At 41.8% G+C, this 25,285-nt stretch overlaps 1 protein-coding gene across 2 annotated transcripts; it reads right to left on the bottom strand.

Moving 5' to 3' along the window:
- Positions 1-3,936: 3,936 nt before the first annotated feature.
- PLCXD2 (phosphatidylinositol specific phospholipase C X domain containing 2) lies at positions 3,937-23,217 on the bottom strand. 2 transcript variants are annotated; one of them, XM_053935101.1, is made up of 5 exons: positions 22,341-23,217; positions 8,592-9,052; positions 8,169-8,186; positions 7,156-7,397; positions 3,937-4,722 (listed from the first exon to the last, which is right to left on the bottom strand). In XM_053935101.1, exons 1-5 carry the CDS (start codon positions 22,456-22,458, stop codon positions 4,566-4,568), a joined length of 996 nt encoding a protein of 331 aa, XP_053791076.1. In that variant the 5' UTR covers positions 22,459-23,217; the 3' UTR covers positions 3,937-4,565. The 2 variants fall into 2 exon arrangements, with proteins under 2 accessions (XP_053791076.1, XP_053791077.1); XM_053935102.1 differs by lacking the exon at positions 8,169-8,186.
- Between the last annotated feature and the right edge of the window lie 2,068 nt (positions 23,218-25,285).

Raw genomic sequence — 25,285 nt, 5'->3', positions numbered from 1 at the left:
TGTGTTTTAACAAGCATTGAACATTTGTCTGAAGTTTTGTTCCAAACAGTGGTCCTCTGACCAAAAAATTTGCTTATTAGGGTTTGGTAACTATATGTTCAAGTCAAGACGAAAGTCTTATGAAAACAGCATATGGATGTCATATTAAATACTGCATATTCAAGTAAACCTCAAGTCACACATGCTCAGTAAGACTTCCATAGGCAACCCAATTCTAAATCAAAATATCAATGCCCTCTATTTCTATCAAAGTCCTAAATCTTGGTCTGCTAAATGATGCATCAATGATCTCTGACACCTGAGACAGGTACACAAAGAAATTATTTCCAAAGGTTTAGTCAGATGAGAAGAGACGAACATGTTGAGAGAAGCCCTACTCCTGTTTGAGTCAAAATCCCTGCTCAAAAGTGTTTTTCAACCTCACAGTTCAGGTGCTTTTAAACTCCAACATTCAGTTAAGTCAGTAGCAACAACAGCAAAACCCAGCATGTGTTAGGAGCAAAGACACCATTTCCCTATTATTCTTTCCTCCAAAGAGGCTTTTTAACAGAATATGAGCAATCAGCATTTCTACTCTGAATCACAAAATTGTTAAGCTTGGACAAGACCTCCAAGACCATCAAGTCCATTTTCATTACTACAGTATATCCTCAACTGCCATATCCACACATTGTTGAACACTTCCAGAGACGGTGACTCCACCATTTCCCTATGCAGTTCAATACATTATGACAGTTGTCCCCAAGTAAAAGCCAACAGACTGTCAGTCTGCAAAATCTAGTACTAACTCCTTTTTGTTTTCACCTATAGGACACAGTAAGAGGCTAAAAACTCACAGATGCTCCATAACAAGCACTGGCTACTTCCCATCAGGGATACACACAGAGGTCGACTGTGCCTCAAATATGCCCTTAAATTGCACATGGCAGCCATAGTGTGAGAAGAGAAATGCCACCAGTGTGCTCGGCATTCAGAGACTGCACACCAGGAAGAGAAATAACAGTCATAAAACAGTATAAACTAACCTGAATCTTTAATAACAAACCATATGCATAATTATTCAGGAATACACAGTTTAAGTACTTTGCCTCAAACAGCTGCTTGTTTTCTGGCTTCTCCTCTCCCAGCACCTACCAAATGGTCAAGAGGTCAGAACAATTCTCCTGGGGAAGTTTTCTTCCCAGCCTGTTTAAAAGTGAACTCTACTGCTTTGGGGATATATAAGCAAGACTAAAACCACTGTATTCACCAGATTTGCATCTACAGCAACAGTAAGAACCCCCTGCATTCTCCTGTGCTCATACCCATCTTTATTCTCCTCAAGCTCACACATGCTGACCCTGCAGGCTGTCATTTGCTGATCTCAGGGGCAGACTGTTCAGGAACCAGACTTGGCCAAGTGCCTCAGTGTGAGCTGCAGTGCTGTCACTCACCTGCCTGACCTGCTCCACTCTGCTGCCCAGAACTGGGTTAAGCACTGCCACACCTTCCATGTGGGCACTGGATGCAAACTACTGCCCTACTTCCTTGATCCTCCCTTCCTGCCCAGCACACCTTTTAATTTTGTAATGCTGGAAAATAGAGTCCACAGCCCAAAGTCTAAGCCTAGATGAGCTCAATTTTGCAAAGCATGAGGAAGTCTGGATATGTTTTGGTGTTGAGTAAGCAAGATAAGCCCATTATATGGATAGCTTTTCTCTGTGTAACAGAATAGATGAAAGGTAGTTCATATTGCTTGGGATGGTTTTGGACAACTCTAGGATCAGTTCTAAACACCGGCATGAATGCTGGCCAGAGTAGCGAAGGGAGATGTCATGTCATAGACAAATGTCACCTGCCAATTGCCCAACTCACCATTTAAGACTGTCAGGTTCCTCACACTGGAAGCACACCATCAAGCACTGCTCTGAAATGACACACAAGTCTCTTCTGACAGGCCAAACTTCCAGAAATGTTCCCCCTCACATACTTACATCATCAATACTAAATCTATTTTCCATTTCTTTTCTCTCTGCTAACACTCTTAACACCCAGCATGTTTCAAGAGGCAAGAACTAACAGCCAATACATTAGAGAAACTTCTGAGTTTGCACTTAAAAATGTCTAACCAAAGCCCTGAGCCCATCCCATCTCTATTCAAATACAGCAGAAGGACTAATAACAGTCATTGTTTCTAACAATTACTGTGCACAGTCAATACAAATATTGGTTAAGCCAAATAAATCTCTTTTGAGGCAGATATATATATATACGTACAGCACAAAATATATTAAGGGTCAAATATAAACATCATAATCACTTCACCTTGCTTTATCTTCTGGTTCTGCAGGGGAACCTTGCAAAGTAATATTTCTGCCTCGCTGGCATTCAAGCCAAGTTACAGAATCACAGAATATTCTGGGTTGGAAGGAACCCGTAAGGGTCATGAATCCAGCTCTTAAATGAATGGCCCATACAGGCCATTCACAGCCTTGGTGTTAACACCCAACTGAGCTCTGAGCACCAAGACAATTTGCAAAAGAAAACCAACAAAACCAAATCCACATGGAGTTTCAGTTGGGACCATGAGTAAAGCAGTAGTAAAGTAAACATAAAATTCAGCTAAGGAAAATCCAGGTATTTAAAAAAAACTTGCAGACTGAACAGAACTGTTCAAAACAGGTTCTGATGGTTTCATTAACAAGGAAAAAAAAGAAGTACCAAACCAAATAAAAACCTTCTGCTGTAGTTTTAAAAGGAAGTATTAAACTAGAAATTTCAACATAGTTCCCAAAGCCTGATTTTTATGACTTGTCCCCTATCACTGAGACACAAGTGGAAAGGAGAAAGACAATGAATGACAAGCACTTCCTGCACCCCCAACTCCCTCTGAGAAACGATTCAGTTAAAAAATTCAAGGAACTCTAATGAACGCCATGCAAACAACAGATAAATCAGATTACAGCCTACTCTGAACTTGGCCAAGGTTCACATGGAAGGTTTGCAAACCTTTACATTTCTCCTGAGTTGTGACAAGCAAACTAAGAAGGTTGGGATTTTTCACAGCTGTCAAACCATGATGGCAGATACAGAATAAAACAACAAAAGAAATAATAAATCTGGAGATGAATTTTTCCTTTGAATTAAATATGTATAAAGACAATCTATTCTATAATAAATAAGCTTAGAGATAAATACAAATTCATAATCAGGAATAATTAGTGCACCAATAGTTTCTTCGGGAAGATGATTGAGCAGAGAAGTATCTGCTAATCAGTCCCTTTTGTGCTTTTTTAAAAAGCAACAACAACGATAAATCAGACCATAGTATCTATCAGCTAGTAAATTAAGTGCTGATACATACAAACATATTATTGCATTGGCTCAAACATACATGGTCACATTTCATTGTGAACCAGCACAAAAGTAAGTGTGACTAAAGAAAGAAGTACTAACACCTACCTGTGCTTCTGTGATTATTGCTTACTCTGTCACAAGCAGGTGAAGGCTGGAGAAATTGCTCCCTTAATAGGTGTGGCTCTCTATCTAAAAGCACAGTTTTCAGGTCTGACTGCAGAATTCACTGTCCCATTACAAATCACAGTGATCCAATATTTGGGCTTTGAGCAGTCCATGTCAGCTCCAATTCTCTGAATATCAAACAAACCCCCACTTGGCCCACCTCCTTCCAGAGAAGGGCTGCCTGGGTGACAGACTTTCCCCAAAGAAAATTCGATGGATTAAAAAACCCCAAGTGCTGTAGTTTCCTAAGTGTCCCAGGAATTCAGGAAAATGAATGTTTCCTATATGTAACAGGAAACAGGAATTTAGACTTGAATTATAATCTTCAAAATCTGAAGACTGAAATATTCTCCAAATTAATGCCGAAAGATATATACTTAAGCACGGTTGCAACTGATTTATTGAAGTAATAAACTAAAATAAAGAGGTCCAGAATAAAAACTGTGCCAAGCCTTCACCTCTCAGGCCTAAAGGACAGTTTGGATAGTTAACACAGTGTTAACAGCTTCCCCCTGAATAACAGCAGTATTGTCTCTTCAAGTAAGTCAGAGGTAGTGTCTAAAACAGCATAATGAACAGAGCAGCAGCCTCCAGCCTAGCCCAGGTATGCCAGAGGTGGCCCAAGAACAATGCCACCCGGCCAGCCTGATCACACTGCCATGGGATCAGCAGTGATCCCTGGAGTGAACCCTGGCCATGGGAAGCGGGCAGGATGCACACACGGGGGCACTGGGAGTGTGGTCACCAGGGAGATGTGTGCCACAATGGGGTACATCTGCTCCAGAGGCCAGCCCCTGGCAGCAGCATTTGTGTGCACAGCTCAGACAAACATAGCACACACAGACAGACAGGCGGACATAGCAGCATGCACACAGCACTCACTCACTCAGGTCCACAGACTCCAGGAGAAGGGACCTGGCTGTACATGATGTTTAACCACATTTCCTAAAGGAAACTTTTTTTCATAAAGAGAGATTACAATAGGTTTCACTTGACAAGTAAAACATTAAGCATAGTTCAAAGATGTCCACTAAGGAGCACATGTGGAACACAGCAATCAGGATTTAAGTTGCAAATTCGCCCTCTTCCAAAAGGAGGTTGTTCAATGCAATAACTGTAGCAGCAAAATCAACCAGCTCCACAAAGTCTGATGTAATTATGTTAACACCCATAACACCAGGCTTCTGTGCTTTCACCCAATTCAAAATCATGGGCAGGTTCCTAAAGAAATTGAAATAAAGAAAATTAAACACTTTAAAAGAGACACTTTTCTATACATACACTACTCATTTCAAACACAACACGCTGTTTATAAAATATATTATCTCATATTTGTGATCAGGGCTGTCATCCTAAACGCAACTGGCTAATGAGTGCTTAACACAGCACGTGGTCATTAGCTATCAAACAGACATATTGGTCAGTCATCAATCCCAACTAGAGGGCATACAAAACCCCTCTATATTCACTGGGTAGTCTGTGCTTCAGGATTTAGCACGGCACTACACTTTTCTCCACTGTGGTTTGTTTTCACCCAAGTACATGTTAAGTCAAACACTCAATTTCATAGCAGACCAGTGTAACACAAAGCAAGGTTATACATGGCCCAAGATGCTCCCTTCCCCTTCTCTGCCTCAGGATGGGCAGGAAAAAAGTTGTTGGAGGCAGCACATTGCATTTCTCCCAAACACTCCCCAGCCTCCAGACCCACTCAGAGCAATGGAGTCAAGGAAAACCAAACCTAGAATGAAGCTGTCAGCTCCATAGGGATTGAACATCCTGCTATATATCACTATAACTAGATAAAGGAGAGGTGTGTCAGGAACTGAGTTAAATTGAGTTGGAAATTCTGCTATGGGGAGAAAAGTATTTCTTGGACAAGAGTGCAAGTCAGGAGTCTGCACCAGCTTTCTTGCACTCTAACAAGAAACACCACTCTTTTCAGCAGTTAGACACAAATGGCTAAATATGTTAACATTATTTAGATTAGTGCTGTAACATGTATACATTATTTGAGAAGATGGTAGGCTAGCAAATTAGCTGACAGGGTGATGAAGAGAACAAAGCAAACCCAAAAAACTTAAAAACACTTCACTCCTACTGCATCAGGACAATTAAAAAAACTTATCAAGAACTATGAATGAAGGCATAATTACTGCCAAGGGACACACCAGACTTCAGTCAGTTAAGTGTGACTTGTTGTAAGTCTCCTTTAGCAACAGCTGAGTACATTTAAATATTCAAATCCAGGGCAAAATTCCCATACAAGAAGGCAGGCATCTACATAAAATTGCAAGGACAGATTTGCAAATCAGCTAGCTTGTGCAAATGCACACAAGTAGTCATGCTTATGCAAACAGCAGCATCTATCTGCAACTTTTGGTCTAGTTGCAAACAAGTGGTAAGGATGAGGGAAAGGGATGAAGTGAAGGCAGGCTTCCCGCTAACAGTGGCTTAGAACACAGATCTGTGCCAGGAGTCCCTCGAAGTAGAGGTGCTCGCCCATTCCACGAAATGTAACGATCCTTCGGTAGTTTTGGCCCAGGAATTCCGCCCGGCCCTGGCGCGGACGCCCCGCAGGGCCCGGCGCTCGCGGGTCCCCAGCGCCACCTGGTGCCAAGCGCGGCCGCGACACCGAACCCAACAGCAGCGGGACCAGACTAGCGCCCCTAAGCTGCAATGGGACTGAGAATGCCGAGATTTATACCTAACCTGCGGTTTTCTTATTCACAGCATCACTGAATGGCCTGGGTTGGAAAAGACCTTAAATATCATCGCATTCCAACAGCCCCTGCCGTTTGCAGGGACACCTTCCACTAGACCAGGTTGCTCAGAGTCCAACCCAACGTGGCCTTGAACACTTCCAGGGAATGGGGCATCCACAACTTCTCTAAGCAACCTGTACCAGCGCCTTGCCACTCTCACAGTAAAGATTTCTTCCTAATATCCAAGAGGACTTTTACAATTATGGTAATTTTTAGCAAACTGGCTACGAGGTGATAATTCTATAAAATAAATCATATGGAACTACTCTGGTCATGCTGTCAATGCTATTAAAAATCACTGTTACTCTGAACAAATCAAAGCAAAACCCTCTTACAGCGACCTTACTCAGAGGAAAATTAATTGTAGAATGGTCAGTAGTATTAAAAAAAGTCAAATGGTGAATCTTATTTTTGGAAAACCTCCCCCCGGCCCCCTTAAAATACTGCCCTACGTCATACATCTCTGGCCATTACTGAAATTACTGAGACATTTGTATGGACAATTGCAACACTAAGTCCAGAAATTACCAGTTTTCCTCTGTGGCACAAGCTTTTTAAACATCCCCTGCTCCCCCCAAATCCAACTTCAGCCAGTGTGAAATGAATTACTGGTTTGAAGCCACACATCCATCCTACATTTTATGAAATCATATCACATTCAGAAAAAGTTCCAATTACCAGGAAACATATATAGCCTGTTGCTTTATTATTTGCACTAAGTCTTTATTTTTAATGATTGCAAATATCTCTCATGCACAACAGTACTGAGCAAAACTGCAGCCTTTCAGCAACCCTAAGCAAACATTTCCTAGTTTCTTCCTTGCTCAGTGCCTCTTTCAACATGAGACATGTTAAATAAAGAACTAAGACAATCAAGATAAATCCTTACCTATGAACAAGTGTGTTCTTCAGACCACGAATTAGATGCCGTGCAATCGTTTTCACTTGAGGTGTGAGAATTGCTTGAGATACATGGAAAGTCCCATAACGACTTCGTTCCCCAAGTGTGGTCTCCAGGAACTGCAGCAGTTTGTGTACATTAGTTGTATTAGCCCATGGTGCTGGCATTTTATTACCTGGCCACAGGAAGGGATATTCCTGATACAAAGGGTGATGGTAAAATATGAGAACCTAAGAGAAAAAAAAATCAAACCAAAATAAAAAAAAACACAAACCAAAACAAAAAAAAATTACAATTACTGTATTTTTATTTGAATAGGCTGCTGCACTGGTTTATGTTCATATAGTACTGCTGCAGCTAGCATAGCAGTGAAGAGGACCAAGCAAAAAAGTTGCTCTTGAGTCATGAGTGTCAGTGTATTTGTTGCATTACTGCCAAGGAGATGGAGATAATTTTGTTCAGCTTTGAGGACAGGATTGCTTCAGGCTTTATGGGTCATCGGTTTAAAATGACAAAGTTGCCTCCGTCATTTAAAGAGCTCAGCTTAAAAGCATTGCAACTTCTTAATGCCACAAAATACTGTATCTGTACTTGAAGTTAAGGATTTTAGCAGTCTTGCCATCTTCTGAAGACCTCCTTCTAAGAGGGCAAAACACGCTGGGCTGATTGGCACATGACTGACATACTGGCATTGTGCTCACACTTGCTGCATGAGAAACCAAAGCCAGTCCTGCTGTCAGCAAAACCGTCAAATCCAAAGTAAATATTTTTTACCTTGTAAGGTGCTTTTCTACAGCACAAAGAGGCAACATTTTTTACAAACACCCACACTTACACAAGATTCACCTTGAAGCTTAACACTTGACAGCACTAGTTCAGAACAATTCCTCAAAGCCTCATATCCAGTTTCAGAATTATGTGCTGCTGCTGAAACCCATTCCTGTTCTCAGTTTTTCTGTACCTATGGGAGCAGTTACCACGGAGAAGAGGCATTATCTCACCTCTGCAGATCTGGATGGCTGCAAAGAAGGTAAGAAATTCAGTCCATACCTTAGTCATGCTAAAGCTTATATGCTTCACACTCGCCAGAAAGACAACAGTTAACCAAATCCTCACCAACACAAGTCTGCATTATGTGCCCTTCCACAAGAGAAAACCCTTTGTAAGGAGCATGAGGCTCCAAGGACACCATAGTTTAATTATTTAACAAATGTACTTGGGAGCAGGACAGACTGGCCACACCATGGATGAGGGGATACACAGCAAATGGAGGGAAACATGCACACTACGTAGAGGAGGCCCTAGTGGGCTTTAACTTGACCATCAGCAGCATCTTTGGTCCAGTATCTGTGAGTGGGAGCTACACCAGGCTTGTTTCTTTAAAATCTTAACATTTTGAAAAACATTAAACATCCTTTCCCTACCTGGTGTTTCTTCTCCCACATGTACAGTAACGTCACATATTCTACACATTCTACACAACAAAGTTTGGATTCAAATGCTGAGCGGATCCTGTTAATCAAGAAGTGGTGATGGCTGTCATCCATGGCATAGAAATGATTGAAATCCAAGAAGATTACTTCCTTGGGATGCTGCTCAAGAAAACTATTCATCTCCTTCAGGCCATCCCATACTTTGATGCCAAACAAGCCATGTATGAAGTAAATCTCTTGTCCTATTTCCCCAGGTTTGGAAGATACACGAAGATCAAAGTAGCGGATCCCGCCTTCCAACTGCTCTTTGAAAGTCAAATTTTGAGTCACTGACCATTTCTTCATGATCTTTCTAACCAAGGAAATTCTGGCCAAACGTTTGATGGCTGTTGCTTGGTCTGGTCCCACAGGAGATTTCTCATCAACCCAGTAGCTGAAAGAATCATGTGATCCTAGGAAAAAAGCCAAGAAAAATTAATTTTAGAAAAAGTGACTATCCCATAACACATGTGCCCTGAAAACTGAACAAAGTCCTACATGTGTGACAGGGGTACAGAATCATTATGCTCATGTGTGAATCTTTCAAATTGTCCTTTACACCTTACTTTTCCTTGACAGTATCACAAGAGTTAAGCATAAGGTTCTCAGTTTGAACTGCTTTCTTGCATGAGCTCCCAATTTCAGTGTTCTCTGAACACCACAAAACAAACATTTGTGGTAAAGGGAAACCTCCTTCTAACCTTCCTTCATTCCTTCCTTCACAAACTACAAATCAAAGCTTTCCCAGAGCCTGGTATATGACTGATCTAGGATGAGACTCCAGATTAATTTTAAAAATCTGAGACTTTAGTTCTACTTGGTATATCCAGCTGTAACCTTATACACCAAACATCTTGGAACAGGTCTCTTTATTCAAGTAATGGACTGAGGGATCTGCACATGCCTTATCACCACACCTCACTTTAGCCCCGAGATGGCAGATAAATGATCAGTAGTTTGAACAGTGGGCAATGACCGACTGGACTTAGAGGTGGAACAATTCAACACACCACCAGTTACAGTGTGGATAGATACCAAGCTCATGATAAACAAATTCATGAACATGTCTTTTACTGGCATGCTTCTGAGTGACCAAAGGCATGGTGAACAGAAAATTCATCAAAAAAGTACCAACAATCAAAATCATCAACAATCAAAAATCATCAGTCCCTACCAAAATAATGCACATCCAAAAAAGCTCCTGTAACACAATCGGTACCTTGGCAGAGAAACTGCCAACTCCAATATAAAATTTTTGCTTATTAGAAAAAACTCCAATTGAAAATTCAGTAGTAAATAGGAAAAAACCTAAGAAGTAACAAAGCTCCAAAAAAAAGTTTCGGAGTCAATGAAATATCCCTACCTTAGCCAAGTCAGTAACAGAACAAAGAGTGAAGAGGCAGTGTATCTTGGTCTGCACTGTACGAGAACAGCATAAAGCAAAGACTGGCAGAAGCTGATCCACCACAGACTGGTGTTTACCAAGGATTTGTGATCATTTGCACCAGGCACCAGCAATCTAGCCAAGAAGCTGTAGCTGCTCCAGGCTCACCTTCCTTGTGAAGTTCTAGCCAGCAAAAACATTATTAGAAACTATAACAGCTCTTTCTACTCTGTCTTCAGGACAGGAGAAGAGAGTTTGCCCATTAAGCCAAACCCCACCTGCTACTTGTGGACCCACTTGCTGAAGCGCAGAGAAAGCATCTTCACCCAAGCAGCTCATTTTCCAGCTGCCCCAGGCTACAGTGACACAGCACCATGCTGTGTTTTACATTCCCACATGCTTGTCCCTGCTTCTAGGACTATGCTTTTCTTGAATTTCCTCCTCTATCTCAGTCTGCAACTCTTTGAAATCCCAATCTGTCATACTCAACCTCAAGATAACATTTGAGGCATTCATAGCTTCCTTTATTCAAACCTTTTATTTGTGTACCAGTGCTCACTTGAACACCGATGCATTTTTTGTGATGCAAGATCAGAGATCCAAACAAGATTATGATCTTAATTGGATTATCTTGGCATTTTTAATCCAGATGAAAGAACAGACTGTGCACAAACTAAACATCACTTCTCAATAACCTTAAATGCACTCTGTTTCCATGGATTTTAACTAGTTCAAAACCAGTGAACAGGTAGTGTGAAGGTTTGTTTTCAAGCTTTACAAATGAACATTAAAACTAATTCTGACCAATTCTTCATGAATTCTTCAAAGCATTTGTACAAGTGGGTCTCTGTTATGGCTTGCTGTTCAGTCTTCTAGACAGAAGTGAGAAGTGCCAAAGATGCCATCTTAAGCAACTTTTTAGTACCTGTCTCAGTAAACTACATCACAAAGTGGCTGTCAGTTGTGGAGCAACACATAGATTTTTTTCCCCGATCTCCAATCATGCAACCCCAAACAAAATCTAGGAGCAAACATCTAGTGAAGACATTTCAGAAGCCATGTGATGCTTCAAACAGTAATTTACAGATATTTGAGTTTCATCTACCTCCCTATACAGCAGAATGAGTCATTCAAGCTTCTACAATATTTGGAAAGTAGACTTTAATCACAAGGGGCTTGCCTCTGCCCTGGAATTAGTAGCTCTGCACAAAGAAATTGTTCGTTTGGTTGTGTTTTTTGTTTGCTTTTTTCCTAGTTCTTAATTCTATCAATTTTTATTTTTTCTTCTGTTTAGGTCACTGTAGGAGACTGTTTAACATCATAGAATAATGACATAAGAAATATTTTCATATTAACTAAGACAGTGCAGCATCCTGGAGACCTACAGGAGTCACTCACACCACTATGCTTCCTCAGACTGATAAATCTGACTTATAAAGGAATGAGAATTTTATCTTGCCACTAATACATTGTTGTCACCTCAGAGCTGTCTAAGTAAATCTGAACCAAAAAAACAACTAATTTTCCTAATTCTGATAATTTACTTTACAGCTACAAAAGTCTTTCCTTTGCAGTTTGACACTTTCAAGGCACTTTTAAGGATACAAAGAGCATATTTTCTCCCTGCACTATCACAAACCAAATCCTATTTATAGCTTAGCACTAGAAAGCAGTATCAAAAAAGAAAAAAAAAATCCACAAAAAACTCGAACAAGTCACCACATTGCAACTTTTTTAACACTTACTTCAAAAAGTGCACTCCTTAACAGGAAACTGAACTATGTGTGACACGCTTCTATAGTTAAAGAAGATCTTAAGTCCTGCTCCATGGCTCTGCTAAAAGCCTAGGAAATGGAGCATTCCTCCTACATCAAAGTCAACACCTATACCTAGATATAATCAAATAGAACACGAGTTGGAGCATTTGCAAAACATATCCTCCTTTTCACTACTGGTAGCATATCACCTTCTAAAGAGTGCAGAGAAGCATCACCAATTCTGTTGATCATTCTGTGATCAATACTGAGGCTCAAAAAACAGCACAAGTTCATTTGGGTCTTCAGTGGTCATTTAAAAAGGCCAGTCAACAATAACTAGGCCAAACCTGGAGCCACAATGTTTTGACTCTGGTAAGAGGGGGGAAAAAACCCAAACTGAAACCCTGCAGCAACAGCACTGGATACTTGTGGGTCTGTGGGGTAACAGCAAGGTAAAGACCCACATCATCCACCAGGCCCTTCTTTAATTTAAGATCACTGTGATATAGTACCAGCTCAGGCACTGCCTTTTAATATAGCTTAGCTGTGATGCTAAGTACATGCTAAGCTGATTGCATCATGATGTCAAAATAATCCCTGCTCTCCTTTGCTCTATCCCTAAAGTCATAAAAAGTCTTGCCATTTTGTTGCTATGGCAGGAGCTAAACTGGTTGCTGATACATGTGATACAGCATGATTTCTTTTTGAAAAAGCATAACCTAAACCAACCCAAATCTGTAAAACTTCAAAGGCAAAGGGCAGAGCCTACATGGCAAGAATGGAGCAGACCACCCCATTTTGTCAGGAGCTCAGCGTAAGAGCTTGCTAAGCAGATTCTCAATTCATGTCTTACACAAGGATGTGTGAAGGTACTTGGACACTGCCCAGTGACAACAGCAAGGCTGGCAGTTCCTGGACAGAGCAAGAACCACAAAACTCTCATAGCAACATACACTGTAAAGTTTTTTTCCATGTGTAAGAAATCCCTCACCATCTGTTGTTCCCCACCAAATAAATAATGTGCATTGCTGCAAATTATGCTGAGTACTTTTCTTGGGAAAAAAGCAATCTCAAGAATTACTGAAGCAATTCAGTATAATAAATTCACATGATAATTAACAACTTAAATATAAATAACACCCTATTCAGTAAAGCTGTTCCTTAAACCTACTGATTGTGGACAAAGCAACTAACAAAACCAGGTTTCATCCACGGAGAAGTCAAAAGGCAGAGAAGAGCCAAGAAAATTTATCTTCATTGTCCTTTAGGTAAGGAGAGGCTAGAAGACCAGCCTGAATCGCCTCAAAAGCACGTTCCTGCACGTGCAAGACATGGAATTACTGTACACAAAACTGGATTAGTGTTCAGACAGCAAACCTTACTGAGCTGCTCTAGTGACACGGCATCAGACTGGTGCTCAGCCCTTCCCAAAACCAAGTCAGGCACAGGAAATACAATGAAGAGATGATGATTTGCCAATTGCTTCCAACTGGGTGAAGATGTGCAGCAGGAAGTAGCAAGCATTAAATTTAACCATGACAGAGATTGCACATTCAAAGACAAAAATTAGGGGACTGCTAATCAGCTGGCAGCTTTATTTCAGTTTCATTTCTTTCATCTGACAAAGACTGGCAGCTTCAAGGAAAGAAGTCACATGCCATCAAATGCCCAGATATTTAACTATCAAAAGCTGTGTTATAGTTAGAATAATATTATATAGGCATCTTCCAGATGCCAGACTTAAAATAATGGACAGACCTTTTAACTTTATCCCAGTAATTGCAACTGTGGATTAAAATTAATTCATATCTTTTAAACTATTTTTTTTCTGCTCATATTAATTCCTCAAGTTAATTTTATGTTAAACAGCTCACTTTTCAATTCAATTTATATGTTAAATAGATTATATATCACTGTTCAGGATGAATTCTTGTTGAAGCCCTTGTGCTAATTGCTAGACAGCAGCCTTCTATCATCACATCTGCAGTAAAATCTAACTTCCCAGTGTGTTCATTTGTCATGTTACTTACTCACAGATAGTCAAAGTAACCCATGGTGGAGCTGAAACAAATGACACTCATCAACAAAATGTTATCAAGCCTCCAATGTCAACAAATACCAGCTATATCTGTTCACTCTCATGACCAGTGACAGGACTTGGGAAACAGCACAAAGCTGAGTCGGGAGGCTTACACTGGATCTTGGGAAAAGGTTCTTCACCCATATGGTGGCTGAACACTGGAATAGGGAAGAGGTCACAGCACCAAGCCTGTCAAAGTTCAAGGAGTGTTTGGACAATACTGTCAGGCACAGGGTGTGACTCTTGGAGGTGTCCTGTGCAGGGCCAACAGTTAGACTTGATCCTGTGGGTCCCTTCCAACTCAGCATATTCTATGATTCTATACCATTTGGTAATATCTTTTGTTTCCACATAATACTTCCTGCAAATAAAGTTGCAGCAGGACGGGCATTAGCATCACATCACCCACCCCTTGTAAATTTACCTTCATGGAACATTAAAAGTATGATTGTACAGCATGTAAAGTGCAGAGATCTTCCAACATAGAACATTACCTGTGCACTGCCAATCACTCAAAAACAAGACAAAAACTCATGGGTTTTTTTTTGGATACAAGCATGTCTCAGCATACTGCAAGCCTCCCTGGTTCCAAGGCTGTGGACTAGTCAGAAGCTCAAGACACTTTCTGAAAACATGTGGTCAACTAAGAAACAATAAATGAAAGCACAAGGGCAGACAAGTGTGCTGTGAGTAAACTTAAACAGATCTGAATAAGTTGTCTATCTTGACACAAATAGAATACTAACAGGACAAAATTTGCAAGAAACAAATGTTTAACTGAACATGAAGTTAAAAAGCAAGGTCAAAAAAACATACCCGTCCCTTAAAAGCATTACAGGGTCATTTATGACCAAAGAATCACCTAACCTGTAGTGACGCTAAAACTTCTTAGCACAAGCTTTGCTTACTAGACAAAGTACATTCCCCACACATTACAAACCACTGCACATGATACAGCACAACAGGCATTACACAGCCAAGATGGGCAGAAGAACAGTAACCAAGTTCCAAAAACACAGGATGCGAGCGAGCGAGTCAAAGCTATCCCACTGATGTTCTTTTAAACCAGATATTCTGTGTGTGCCAAAACTGAGGGAAAAACAGGATAAGCAAAAGTGCCTCTCAAAGTCTAGAAGTCCTCAGGATTCAGGTCATTAACAATCCAGATTTTCTTATTAGAAGATTAACATCTTAAAAGTTCATCACTAATGAAAAGCAAATCAAATAGTTCATACTAACTTGTCCAGCAAAAGGAGATGAGGCAGAAATAAGAAACATCCTATTGATAATCAATTATCTAAAACTATAAAGATGAGTATATTTTAAGAAACTTACAAGAATCCTTTAGATATTTTTATGCAGTCCTATCAAGTAAGACAAATCCTAGTACAGACCAAATCCTCTTAGGACAACTCCCTCTCTCTATCCAAGAACTATCCTGATTTCCCCCATGCCCCTTTAAGGCGGTGCAATGGAATGCAAGAGCTTAAAGACAACCTACAACTGTCAGACATAATGTCACAGAGTATAGTTTACTTTTCTTTCCATCCAGAAGAAATCCTTTTGGCACTGGTTGGAGTTATTGCCATTGAAGGTTAAGGTCATTTAGCAATGATTTCTCATTTATCAATAATCTCAGCTGCCTGCAATTGGAATGCAAGAAAGACACAGCACATCTCTACCATTTCAAAGCCTGACTGGATCCACATGCTCAAAAAGGAAAAAATCCTTCAGCTTAGAGTCCTAAACTCCTCTTTTGTGACCACTCAGAACTGAGTGGACTAAGGGTTCATTCTCTTCTGAGAAAGCCATAGAGAAATTTTTACTTTTCCTTCTTTTAGCATCTTTGTTGGAAAAGCAGGCAAACAGACTTTCACAACATGGAAGGAGAGCAACAACCGTTTATATCACCATTACGACTAGTTTTCTCCATTGGAAGTAAAACCTTGGCATGTTCTGCACTCATTTACCATTTACATCTCTCCTTGGGAGATCAGTGAACAGTCAAGTTGAAGACACTTTACCAAACACGCTTAAGTCCCCCTCGAGGGTACAGATTTTAATAAGTAACAAGAAGAAATTTTTTCCAGGAAAAAAACAAATTAATTAGGACCTTCATATACTGTCTGAAGAAAATTTTGCAGCATTTCAAGAGTAATTTGGTTTTGGCTAAACAGATGATAGAAGTTCTTTAAAAAGACAAGCCCTATGACTGGCTTTTCAGGGGAACTTCTGCACAGACACAGTGTCTGCCAGACCGGTTCCTCACAGAGGGACATGCAAAAAGAATACTTGGTTACTTAAGAACAGTGGAACAACTTCCATCAAATGTTCTCACAAGTGTAACAGTCCAGATAGTTTATTAGCCTCTCTAAAAATATTTGAGAGCTGCTGTTACAATAGCCTAACAAGGTAATAACTTGTCTTTCCAGAAAATTCTGCATTTACAAATCATACTCAACATCACTATACTTATGCAGATACTTTCTTCTAGTGGTTACTACCTGATTAATTGGTAGATGCAAACTAAATTGAGAAGGAAAAGAAAGCTTCGTGAATCAGAACATAAATCTTATATTTCTTCCCTTTGAGCTTCAACCCAACAGATGGCCGGTTCAGATGATTCAATGACCCTTTTAATGAGAACTCCAAAGGAATACTGTTTGGGAGGAGGATGCAGCCTCAAAGTCACCACCATACCTCTCAGCATGCACGGCCACAGCCCACACCAGCCCATGAACAAGTAACAAGAAAATCACAGCATTAGCAAGTTCAGCAGCTCATCTCAGGGTCAGGCAGACAAAGAGGAAAAACCACCCAATCCAGTCAGAGTCTAGTGGCCAGCTCTCAACCGGACAGTGTTTGCTGCTGCTTCTTTTCAGAACCATTTTGGCTCTGCTTAGCCAACTCCAAGTCAAGCAGCTCATGGGGCTTTTGGGGAATAGTTCCACTGTCAGGACAGCAGAGTTGGCCATTTGGTGGATGGGAAGACAGCATCCTGTACAGAAGATGCTCAGGGCCCCACCACCTCCAGGTGTTCCTCATGAACGAGGCACATGAGGACAGTCACACTATTGCACCAACTTAGTCACTAAAAGCAGGTTATCAACACAGGAAACACCTCTCCATGCCTTCTGTCCTCCTTTAAGCTGAACCATGGGCTTGGTCAGCAGGGCTGCTCCTTGTTAAGACTGCCTACCAGCTGTATTTGTAAAGCTTTGTTTTCCAGGGATGATGATTTCATAGTACTTTGATAATTTAAATCAAAATCAGGAAGCTTCTTACTGAGGCTCTTGGGATGAATTTCTCAGAGAAGGGCAGAAACAGTGGCACACTGTACTGTGGCAAGTTTTGGGCTAGTCATGAACTGCCATGAACAAACTATGGAAAGTTATTATTTTACAGGTTGGCTAGAAAGGCAAGAGTGTGTGTGTCATAGCGGGGAATTAGGCAGCTTGACTATGCTATAGTCTGGAGCAGCAAAGATTTACTATTTCAGAAGAGCAAGGACACATCTCTCCTTGGGGATCAGTGAACAGTCAACTTGAAGACACTGTTCCGAGTCTCCAATTTGGTTCTGGCCATATTCAGGTCAATATTATTTTCACTGTTCAAAAAAAAAAATGTTTCTGGAACTGTAAACCCCATTTTTTTTTCTGTCAGCTCTGGCTACCTACAACCCAGCATCCCACAGGAAACTCCGCAGCTGTTGTCCAACCTGATGCTGACAGGAATGGCTCCACATTTCAAATGCTCTGCATTTGAGATTCTGGCCAGCCATCCACCTGCTTTCTGAGGAAGCAAGAACACACCAGCTGGGACAACTAGAAGATGATTGAAGAGGCCATGTACACCACCAGAAGCCACAGCTGGAGAGCTGTCTCACCTCTCCCTGGAAAGGCCACTTGCCAAGCCTGCACGCTCCAGAGCAGCAGAGCACTCTGCTGAATGTGACATTTGGCTCTAGGTGTACCAGTGGTTGAAAAACTTACTTCTGGTGGCAAAAGCTTTCTTGCTGTTTCATATCAGCCTTAGATATACCAAGTTTTACCTATAACACAAATATCTTTACTTCAAAAATTTAAAAAAGAAATCTTACACCCTAGTTGAAAACCACTGGTATACATTTTTTTTTTTTTAGTATCACATTTCAAAGTGCTAAATTAAAACATTTTACTTTTCCCAAATTTTCCATCTTTTAGCTCTCTTCAGTGACTCCTATCAAACAGATTAGTTCAGGTTCAAATTAATTCTTCCCCAACTAAGCTTAGTTTTTATTAATAGCCTTTGTTTCAGCCAAACAATATGAAAGAAAACAATGACCCATTTATTCTACATACAGCCATTCCACCTGTTGTTCTTTCCTGTCCACATCTGCAGCGCCATGACACATCAGGTTAACCTTTGTGTTCCCTTGGGACATCCACACAGTCCAGCACCCCCCCATGGGCTTGCCCAACTCCATGGGCAGCTGTTGCAAGCAGCTTTTCTGACAAGAACCACTTCTCAAAATAAAAAATTCCCTCTTCACCACAAAACCCTTCCCCACAGGTTAACTTGGGAAACACACTCATTTGTATTTGGAGGGGGAGAGAAGTAAAGGCAGGGGACAGAAGAGACTTTTGATTACCTTTATTTATTAAAGGGCACCCATAACTGTTCTGGGTGCTCCTACAAGCAACAGTGGATCCCTACCTTAGCCATCCTATGTTTTCTCTGGAAGACAAAGAAAGAAAATTAGCAGCATGGAAAAACTAACAGCTAGCTATCCTGACCAGAACTGGGAACCAATCAAGGGATACAGACTGATCCAAAACTCCAAGTATACCTGTTACATCGTGGCTCTTACATATTTAAAGTTGGACTAGTCCAGACAGGATTAAGTAAATGTATTATTACCAAGACCCAAAAGAAAAGAGAACTGCCTGCTCTTCTCCTCATGACATTCATCCAGCACCTTAGAGGCTGGACTAATGAAACACTCAAACAAACACTGATAGCTGGCAGTGATCATCTGCTAGACTGCCTTGCTGTCTCAAACAAAAAGGCACGAGCTTATCATGACCTCACACAGAGGAGACTGAGATAGAAAAAGTGTTTCACCTGTTCTAATAAAAGTATTTATGTAAGAGTTTGATGAAACTGGAAAATGGTGCCATACCTTCAGATGCAGAGACTTCAGACTCTAACACCAAGGTAAGCAAGATACTGGCCTTTCTAAAAATTTCTCCAGAGTTCAAATGAAACAGTACAAACTGGACATACCATGGTGCTATCAACTATTAGGATGCAAGTACGAGCAAGGAACAGCTAGGCTCTCCAGCTAATTCTTTAAATAGCTGATTTACTTTGAAAGCTGATCAGTGAGAACATTCTACAATTTTATGTTCCATTTCTACATGGAGAAATGGAAAGAAAAGTAGCAGATACAAATCAAAAGATGACAACGGAAAATAGTAAGTATCACAGTTGTGATTTCATGAAATTATTTAATGTAAATCAGCTTGAGATTAAACAAGCACTATATAATACCCTGCCAAGGGTCACGTCTACAGTCAAAATGTTTAAGGGTTCATTTTTAAACCCACATCCAAAAAGGATTACTGGACTATAATTAAGAGAAAACACTCTAGATTTTCACACAAGGTCACCACTTGTTGAAGGTCATTATTTTTGTTGACTATACTATATGCTTGTGAAGTTGATGACAGTTACTTGATATTTGGCAATTTTTCATTGCAAAAGATCCCTTCTCTCATGACATTGCACAGGAAACCTCATTTCTTTTCCTTGCATGTGACTATATTGCTTTAGCATTTTGGCTAGAGTTTTTCCCAACAGAAGTAACAGAAAAGCCCAAATGTGGGAACTGATCACACACAAGCTTTGGAGAAGGGCCTTAACTCTTTCAAAGTCTCTCTTCCTTTTGAGCAGAGTTAAATAATCATGTAAACAGCCCATATACCTCAAGAACACACATTCTTTAACTTTATTTGCTTGCTACCTGATGGTTCTAAGGCCTGATGAAAGAATGACCTTCTCTACCATCAAGTAAGGTGTTTCACACCAGTATTTAATAGCTCATGGAATCATAGAATAATGTAGCTTTAAAAGGATTCCCAGAAGTCACAGCTACCTTTTCTAAAGCCACTGAAAACAAGCAGCTCTGAAAGCAAAAGGTTTGTAACAAATGAAGCAAGAGAACCCTATGAAGATCTCTTGGGCAATATACAAGGGAGTTACCCACTCACAGTAGTACATAATAAATTAAATCTAAGAAGTTTCTTTCGTGTGTACACTCAATTCAATCACTTTAAATAGCCCCATGATACTATCATTTTGTTCTTTTCTTAAAAAAATATATATTCTTTAAATGCTGCAATTCTTCAAAGTGCAAAAGGTATAAAACAACTGTTTCATTATGTTGAGTGATTTTATTTCAAGTTAAAAAAGTTTTAAGGCTTCCACTCCTGGAGCTCTATCTCTGTTCCTATGTACAAAGGAGTCTGGAGGGGGGGGAACAAACAAACTCCCCAAATCAAAACCAATCGAGTCCATCATTCCAGGGAAGAAAACAAATGTATCCTGAGATGGACAAAAACAGGCCACTCCTGTCCTATGCGCACACAGGTGTTAAGCACAGACAAAACTACTTCTCATTCACCCTTTCATCTCTCTTCTGAAGGTAACACTGGTCTTCATTGCTGTTTAGCATCTGCAAAGATTCCTCAACTGCTACCTGTATTGCACACTGCTAGGAACAGCCCCCCAGCTCTCAAAAAGGTTGCTCTGTCAAGCACAACACCAAAACCCCACTTCAGCAAAATAATCATTGGACTAAAATAATAGTAATAAAAAATGACAAAATTCTACCCAAAATAACTTTTGCCTGCTTGCAGGTTGCATAAGGCATATACAGGAAAGTGGTGGGAAGATATATCAACCTTGATCACAAATAAACACGTACTGCAAGCTTTAAAAAAAAAGAAGCATTGCCCATTCAAAAAGCACCATGGCATTACTGAAACAACCACTCATTTACTTGGTTTCTCTGCTGCAACATTGGTTGCACGGTGTTTGCGAGCGACAGCCGCATTGCCCCAATGCAATCTAAATCATAACATTCTGCATGGTTTCACAGTCTTTAAGTGGCTACAACAACAAGAAGTTGATTTATGAGTTCATTAAAACAGAGAAGCCTTTGTTTGCCATGAGTTTCAAAGTCTGCTGGCATTAATATGAACATTGAATTTCCATTCTGTCTCGCTTCCCTGTTCAATAGAACAGGGTCACATAAAACGTTTTTTGCTACTGTCAGGATAGGAAAGGGCTCCATTTTTGATTGAAACCTGGCATTTTAACTGTTCTGATTCAGGTAACACAGCAGTCAGTGCATAGGAGGTGCACAGCCCTTTCTCTACATGCTTCAAGGGCATTTGAGCATGTAGAGGCTATGTTCTGACACAAAAAGTTACTCTGTTTCTAGGGAGGTATCTCTGAATGTCTGCTATACAGAATCAGAATAAATCAGATTGGAAAACAATGCTGAGATCACAAGAGTCCAACCTAAGCCCTAACACCACCTTGCCAGCTGGACTGTGGCACTGAATGCTACATCCAGTCTTTCCTTAAAGACCTCCAGAGATAGTGTCTCCATCACCTCCCTGGGCAGCCCCATCCAAAGTCTACTCAACCTTTCTGTGAAGAAACTCCTCCTAATGCCCATCCTGTACCTCCCCAGACACAACTTGAGACTGTATGTATGCTACAACAGATATCCAAAGTGCCAGTGACAAGCTAAAGCACTAAAATGAAAACATCCAGCATCAGAAGGAGCTACAGTAACCACCCCTAAAATCTTCCCTATTGTCATTTGCAAGGAAGAGTATTTTTTTGCCCTTTAGAGACAGAAAGTCAGCCTTAGTAAATTTCAGGTCATCTGTTTTTATTGTCCTCTATAAGCTTATCTATCTGTAAACCAGGCTATAAAAGACATGCCATATAATGGTCTGGGGTGGGAGGGATCCTGAAGATCCCATAGTTCCAAGCCCCCTGACACGAAAAGGAATACTCCTCACGAGAGCAGATTGCTCAGAGCCCCATCTCAACAGACCTTGCATTTGATAAACCTCCAGTTTGGGTCAACGCAGCCAACGCAGTTGGGTCAACGCAGCCGAGCTTTTCTTCCTACCCGATTTCAGCCTTAAAGCACCTGCAAACGCTCAGGACGGCCGCCAGCGGTCACAGCTACCTTTTCTACTGGCAGTGAAAGCAGCAGGTCAGTGGTTAGCGTCTCACAGCGGTATTTAAGGGAGATTAAGCGCGCCATTCTCTGCTGCGATGGTCAAGGCTCCTCTCAGCCCCAGCACTTGCCCCAGCCTCAGCACTTTATTAAAGGGGACGCGACGCCGTGGCCAAGGCGAGTCACCCACCACCGCCCGGGCAGCCCCGGCCCCGCACGCCCCGTCCCGCCGCCCTACCCGGGATGGCGAGGTTGGCAAGCGGCAGGGAGCGCAGCGCGGGCGGTAGCGAGCCCATCCAGTCAGCATTGCCGTCGGTCACGACCCCCACGGCGCCGCTCCGGCAGCGCTCCCTCATGGCTGGCGGGGGGCGCTGCCGGGCCGGCAGCGCCAGGGCAGCACCGGCACCCGCCGCCCTTATGTAACCGGGGTGACATCACGGGGCACTGCGGCTCACCATTGGCCGCCTCCCCGCGTCCCGCCCCGGCCCCGCGCCCCAGGGGGGTCGGTGGGCCGGGACTGCGGCATCCATGGAATCCCGGCGGGATGGGGCGGCTGCGGGGCGCTGCAGGGCCCTGCGCCCGCCGCCCTGCTCCAGCAGGGACATCTCGGGGCACACGGCACAGAATGGCGTCCGGACGGGTCTGGTATGCCTCCAGTATACCACCCTGTGCGTGCAGTCTGCTCTAGTGCCCGGTCACTGCACAGGAAGTTCTTTCTCGTGTTCAGGTAGAACTTCCTGGGACTCAGTTTCTGCCCATGGCCTCTAGTCCTGTTGCTTGGCACCACCGATCAGGCTCCATCCTGTTGACACCCTCCCTTCAGATACTGACAGACATTGACGAGGTCCCCTCTTAGGCTCCTCCAGACCAAACAGCATTTTTCTTCTCAAGGAAGCCAACAAAGACGTTTTGCTTTTAGATCTTTGATACTGAAGAGGCTTAAACACAGTGTAATTTGTATTTTAAATTCTCACAAGGCACTCCTGAGCTCACACTCAAGGAAGAACATGGAGGGTAGGTTCTGCATGCATTCCATTGTCCTGCAGCCCTGCTCCCCCTTCCCATTAAGACCACACTTGCTCCGATGGAAGAGACAGCAGGTACACTCTTCAAAGGTCGTGAACATTTTCTCTTCTAAATAAATTTAGAGCTTCAACTAAGAGAGTGGTTATGTTTGTTATGTTATATGTTATGTGGAGCTCCAAACAGTCCCTACCCCTGCAAGTTTATCTCCTCTGAATATCTGTTCTACTGTACATTGTTCACTCTCTCATGCTCCCACCTTTGCAGCTTGTGGCTGTCCAGGAAAAGAGCACTCGTGAACTCCTTGAATGCAGTGGGCAACCACGGCTGTGCCAAGTGTAGCTTTCCAGAATTAAAAAGCCTTGCAGTTCAGGGGTAGCCACTTCACAGAGGTTGGTGTTCCCAGGGACGTCTTTGTGCCTTTGGGCAGGGAAACTGTAAACACTGAAGTCTAGAACGAAAACTGTTAAGGCTGACTACTGACACAGTACTGCTGGGTGTCCTTGCCAGGCCCCATCCTGCATTTCCCATCTCTCAAAGGACATAAAGATGGGGTATGTTTGACAGACAACAGAGTCTGAAGAGGAACAGGAGGGTGTGCTCTGACATGGGAGGAGGAATCTAATCACATCTACCATGAGAGCAGGTCTTAGCAGTCCTCTGCCATCAGATCAGCTAGAAAAGAGGGGTCTACAGCTGAAGCAGGACGAATCTCAAACCTTCTCTCTTCACAGCCTCCCTAAAACCTCTCAGTATTTGCCATCACTCTTTCATGGTACTGGAGAATGTGACAGCATCAGGGTACTTCTGTGCTACCACAGTGCAGTGACTTTCTCCCTTGTGCACAGGTAGTTTCAGCACCCCGGGCTATGATGTGCAGGATGAGCACACCCTGGCTCTTGTGGTTAAGATGGTGTCTAGATCTCCAACCTGCATAGGACATTTAGACTGCGTGGGACACCACCAGCTGGCAATCAGAATGGTAAGGGAAGGAGGACATGCATCCATTCAGCATTGTGGGGTGAGACTTCAGCTGTGAACATCAGAGGTAGTACACAGACACTTGCCAGCAGTAACCACTAGCAAAACTTTCTTGTGGCCCAAAAAATCCTTCATTTTCTAAGAAAGAAGAGTATTAAATTACCTGTTGCCTCCACAAAACCTCAACCTCCTTCCATCTACACAAAACTTTGTAATTTTCTTCTGTAATCAGTACCAAACCTTGCAATCATGATCATTAATTGAGATAGCCAGAGGGAACAAATGGCATTAATAATACAATTTTATTTTCCACAGACTAAACTCACAAATAATATAGGGTCTTGTCACTTGAGACCATTCAAATGCTCCACTTTAAGCAAGCGTTTAAGTGGCTGCAAAAATGAATGCCTAAGCAGACAGGGAAACATCATATTGTTGATATTTTTTCATTCTGTATCAAGACTAGTAGGTTGTATTTTTCCATGTTGTTGGAGCATTCCCATATGAATCACATTCAGCAATGAGGATAGCCTGACTAAAACTTTACTATCAATTTTCCCCCACAGATTATATAGTCACATTTATGCCTTATGTGGATTTACTGAGAACTGAGCTAGTCCCTTTTGCCTGGGTGCAGAGCACAAGCCAATGCCACAGGCAGCCCAGACAATCCAGCAGCTCAAATCCCATTCCCATCCTCCTAACCCTTCTGTTTCAAATGCATAGTAAAAAGATTAGCTGTGCAGATCAGGCTGATGCTATTTAAGCACCAAGAGTTTTCTTGGTGTTAGCCAATTCCAAACACGCTGATGTGGCTTATTTCAGTTTTAATATGTGGGCTGCCCTATACAGAATATAAATCCAGAACAATGAACTTTTAAAAGAGCTTTAAAGGAACTGAAAATAAGCTGATAATATCAGGCACTACAGGGAGCTTAGCCTCTTTCTCCTTACCATATCGAACACCCTGATAGCAGGTCCCATTCTTAAACAAGCTGCATTTCTACTACTAGTAACCTTTCTGTTAATGTTTTAAAAATCATCCTTTTCAGCCCAAAGTCTGCAGTGCCATGTAAATTCCAAATCTTTACAATGTAATTTGTCAGCAGGCAAGAGATCAGATAAGTTATTGGAATGGCTTCTGTGTCTTCTGTGTATTTGAAAGGTCACTTTGCTGCC

The sequence above is a fragment of the Vidua chalybeata genome, chromosome 2, assembly GCF_026979565.1.
Source record: "Vidua chalybeata isolate OUT-0048 chromosome 2, bVidCha1 merged haplotype, whole genome shotgun sequence".
NCBI lineage: Eukaryota > Metazoa > Chordata > Aves > Passeriformes > Viduidae > Vidua > Vidua chalybeata.
The sequence above is the reverse complement of the archived record's forward strand: the minus strand, read 5'-3'. Positions and strand labels throughout refer to the sequence as shown.

Excerpts from the sequence above, each read along its gene's own strand:
- PLCXD2 (XM_053935101.1), bottom strand. The coding sequence starts at position 22,458 with ATGAGGGAGCGCTGCCGGAGCGGCGCCGTGGGGGTCGTGACCGACGGC. Across the intron at positions 9,053-22,340 it reads TGCCAACCTCGCCATCCCGG|GATCACATGATTCTTTCAGC; the intron begins GTAGGGCGGCGG and ends CTTTTTTCCTAG. Across the intron at positions 4,723-7,155 it reads AAGAACACACTTGTTCATAG|GAACCTGCCCATGATTTTGA; the intron begins GTAAGGATTTAT and ends CAATTTCTTTAG.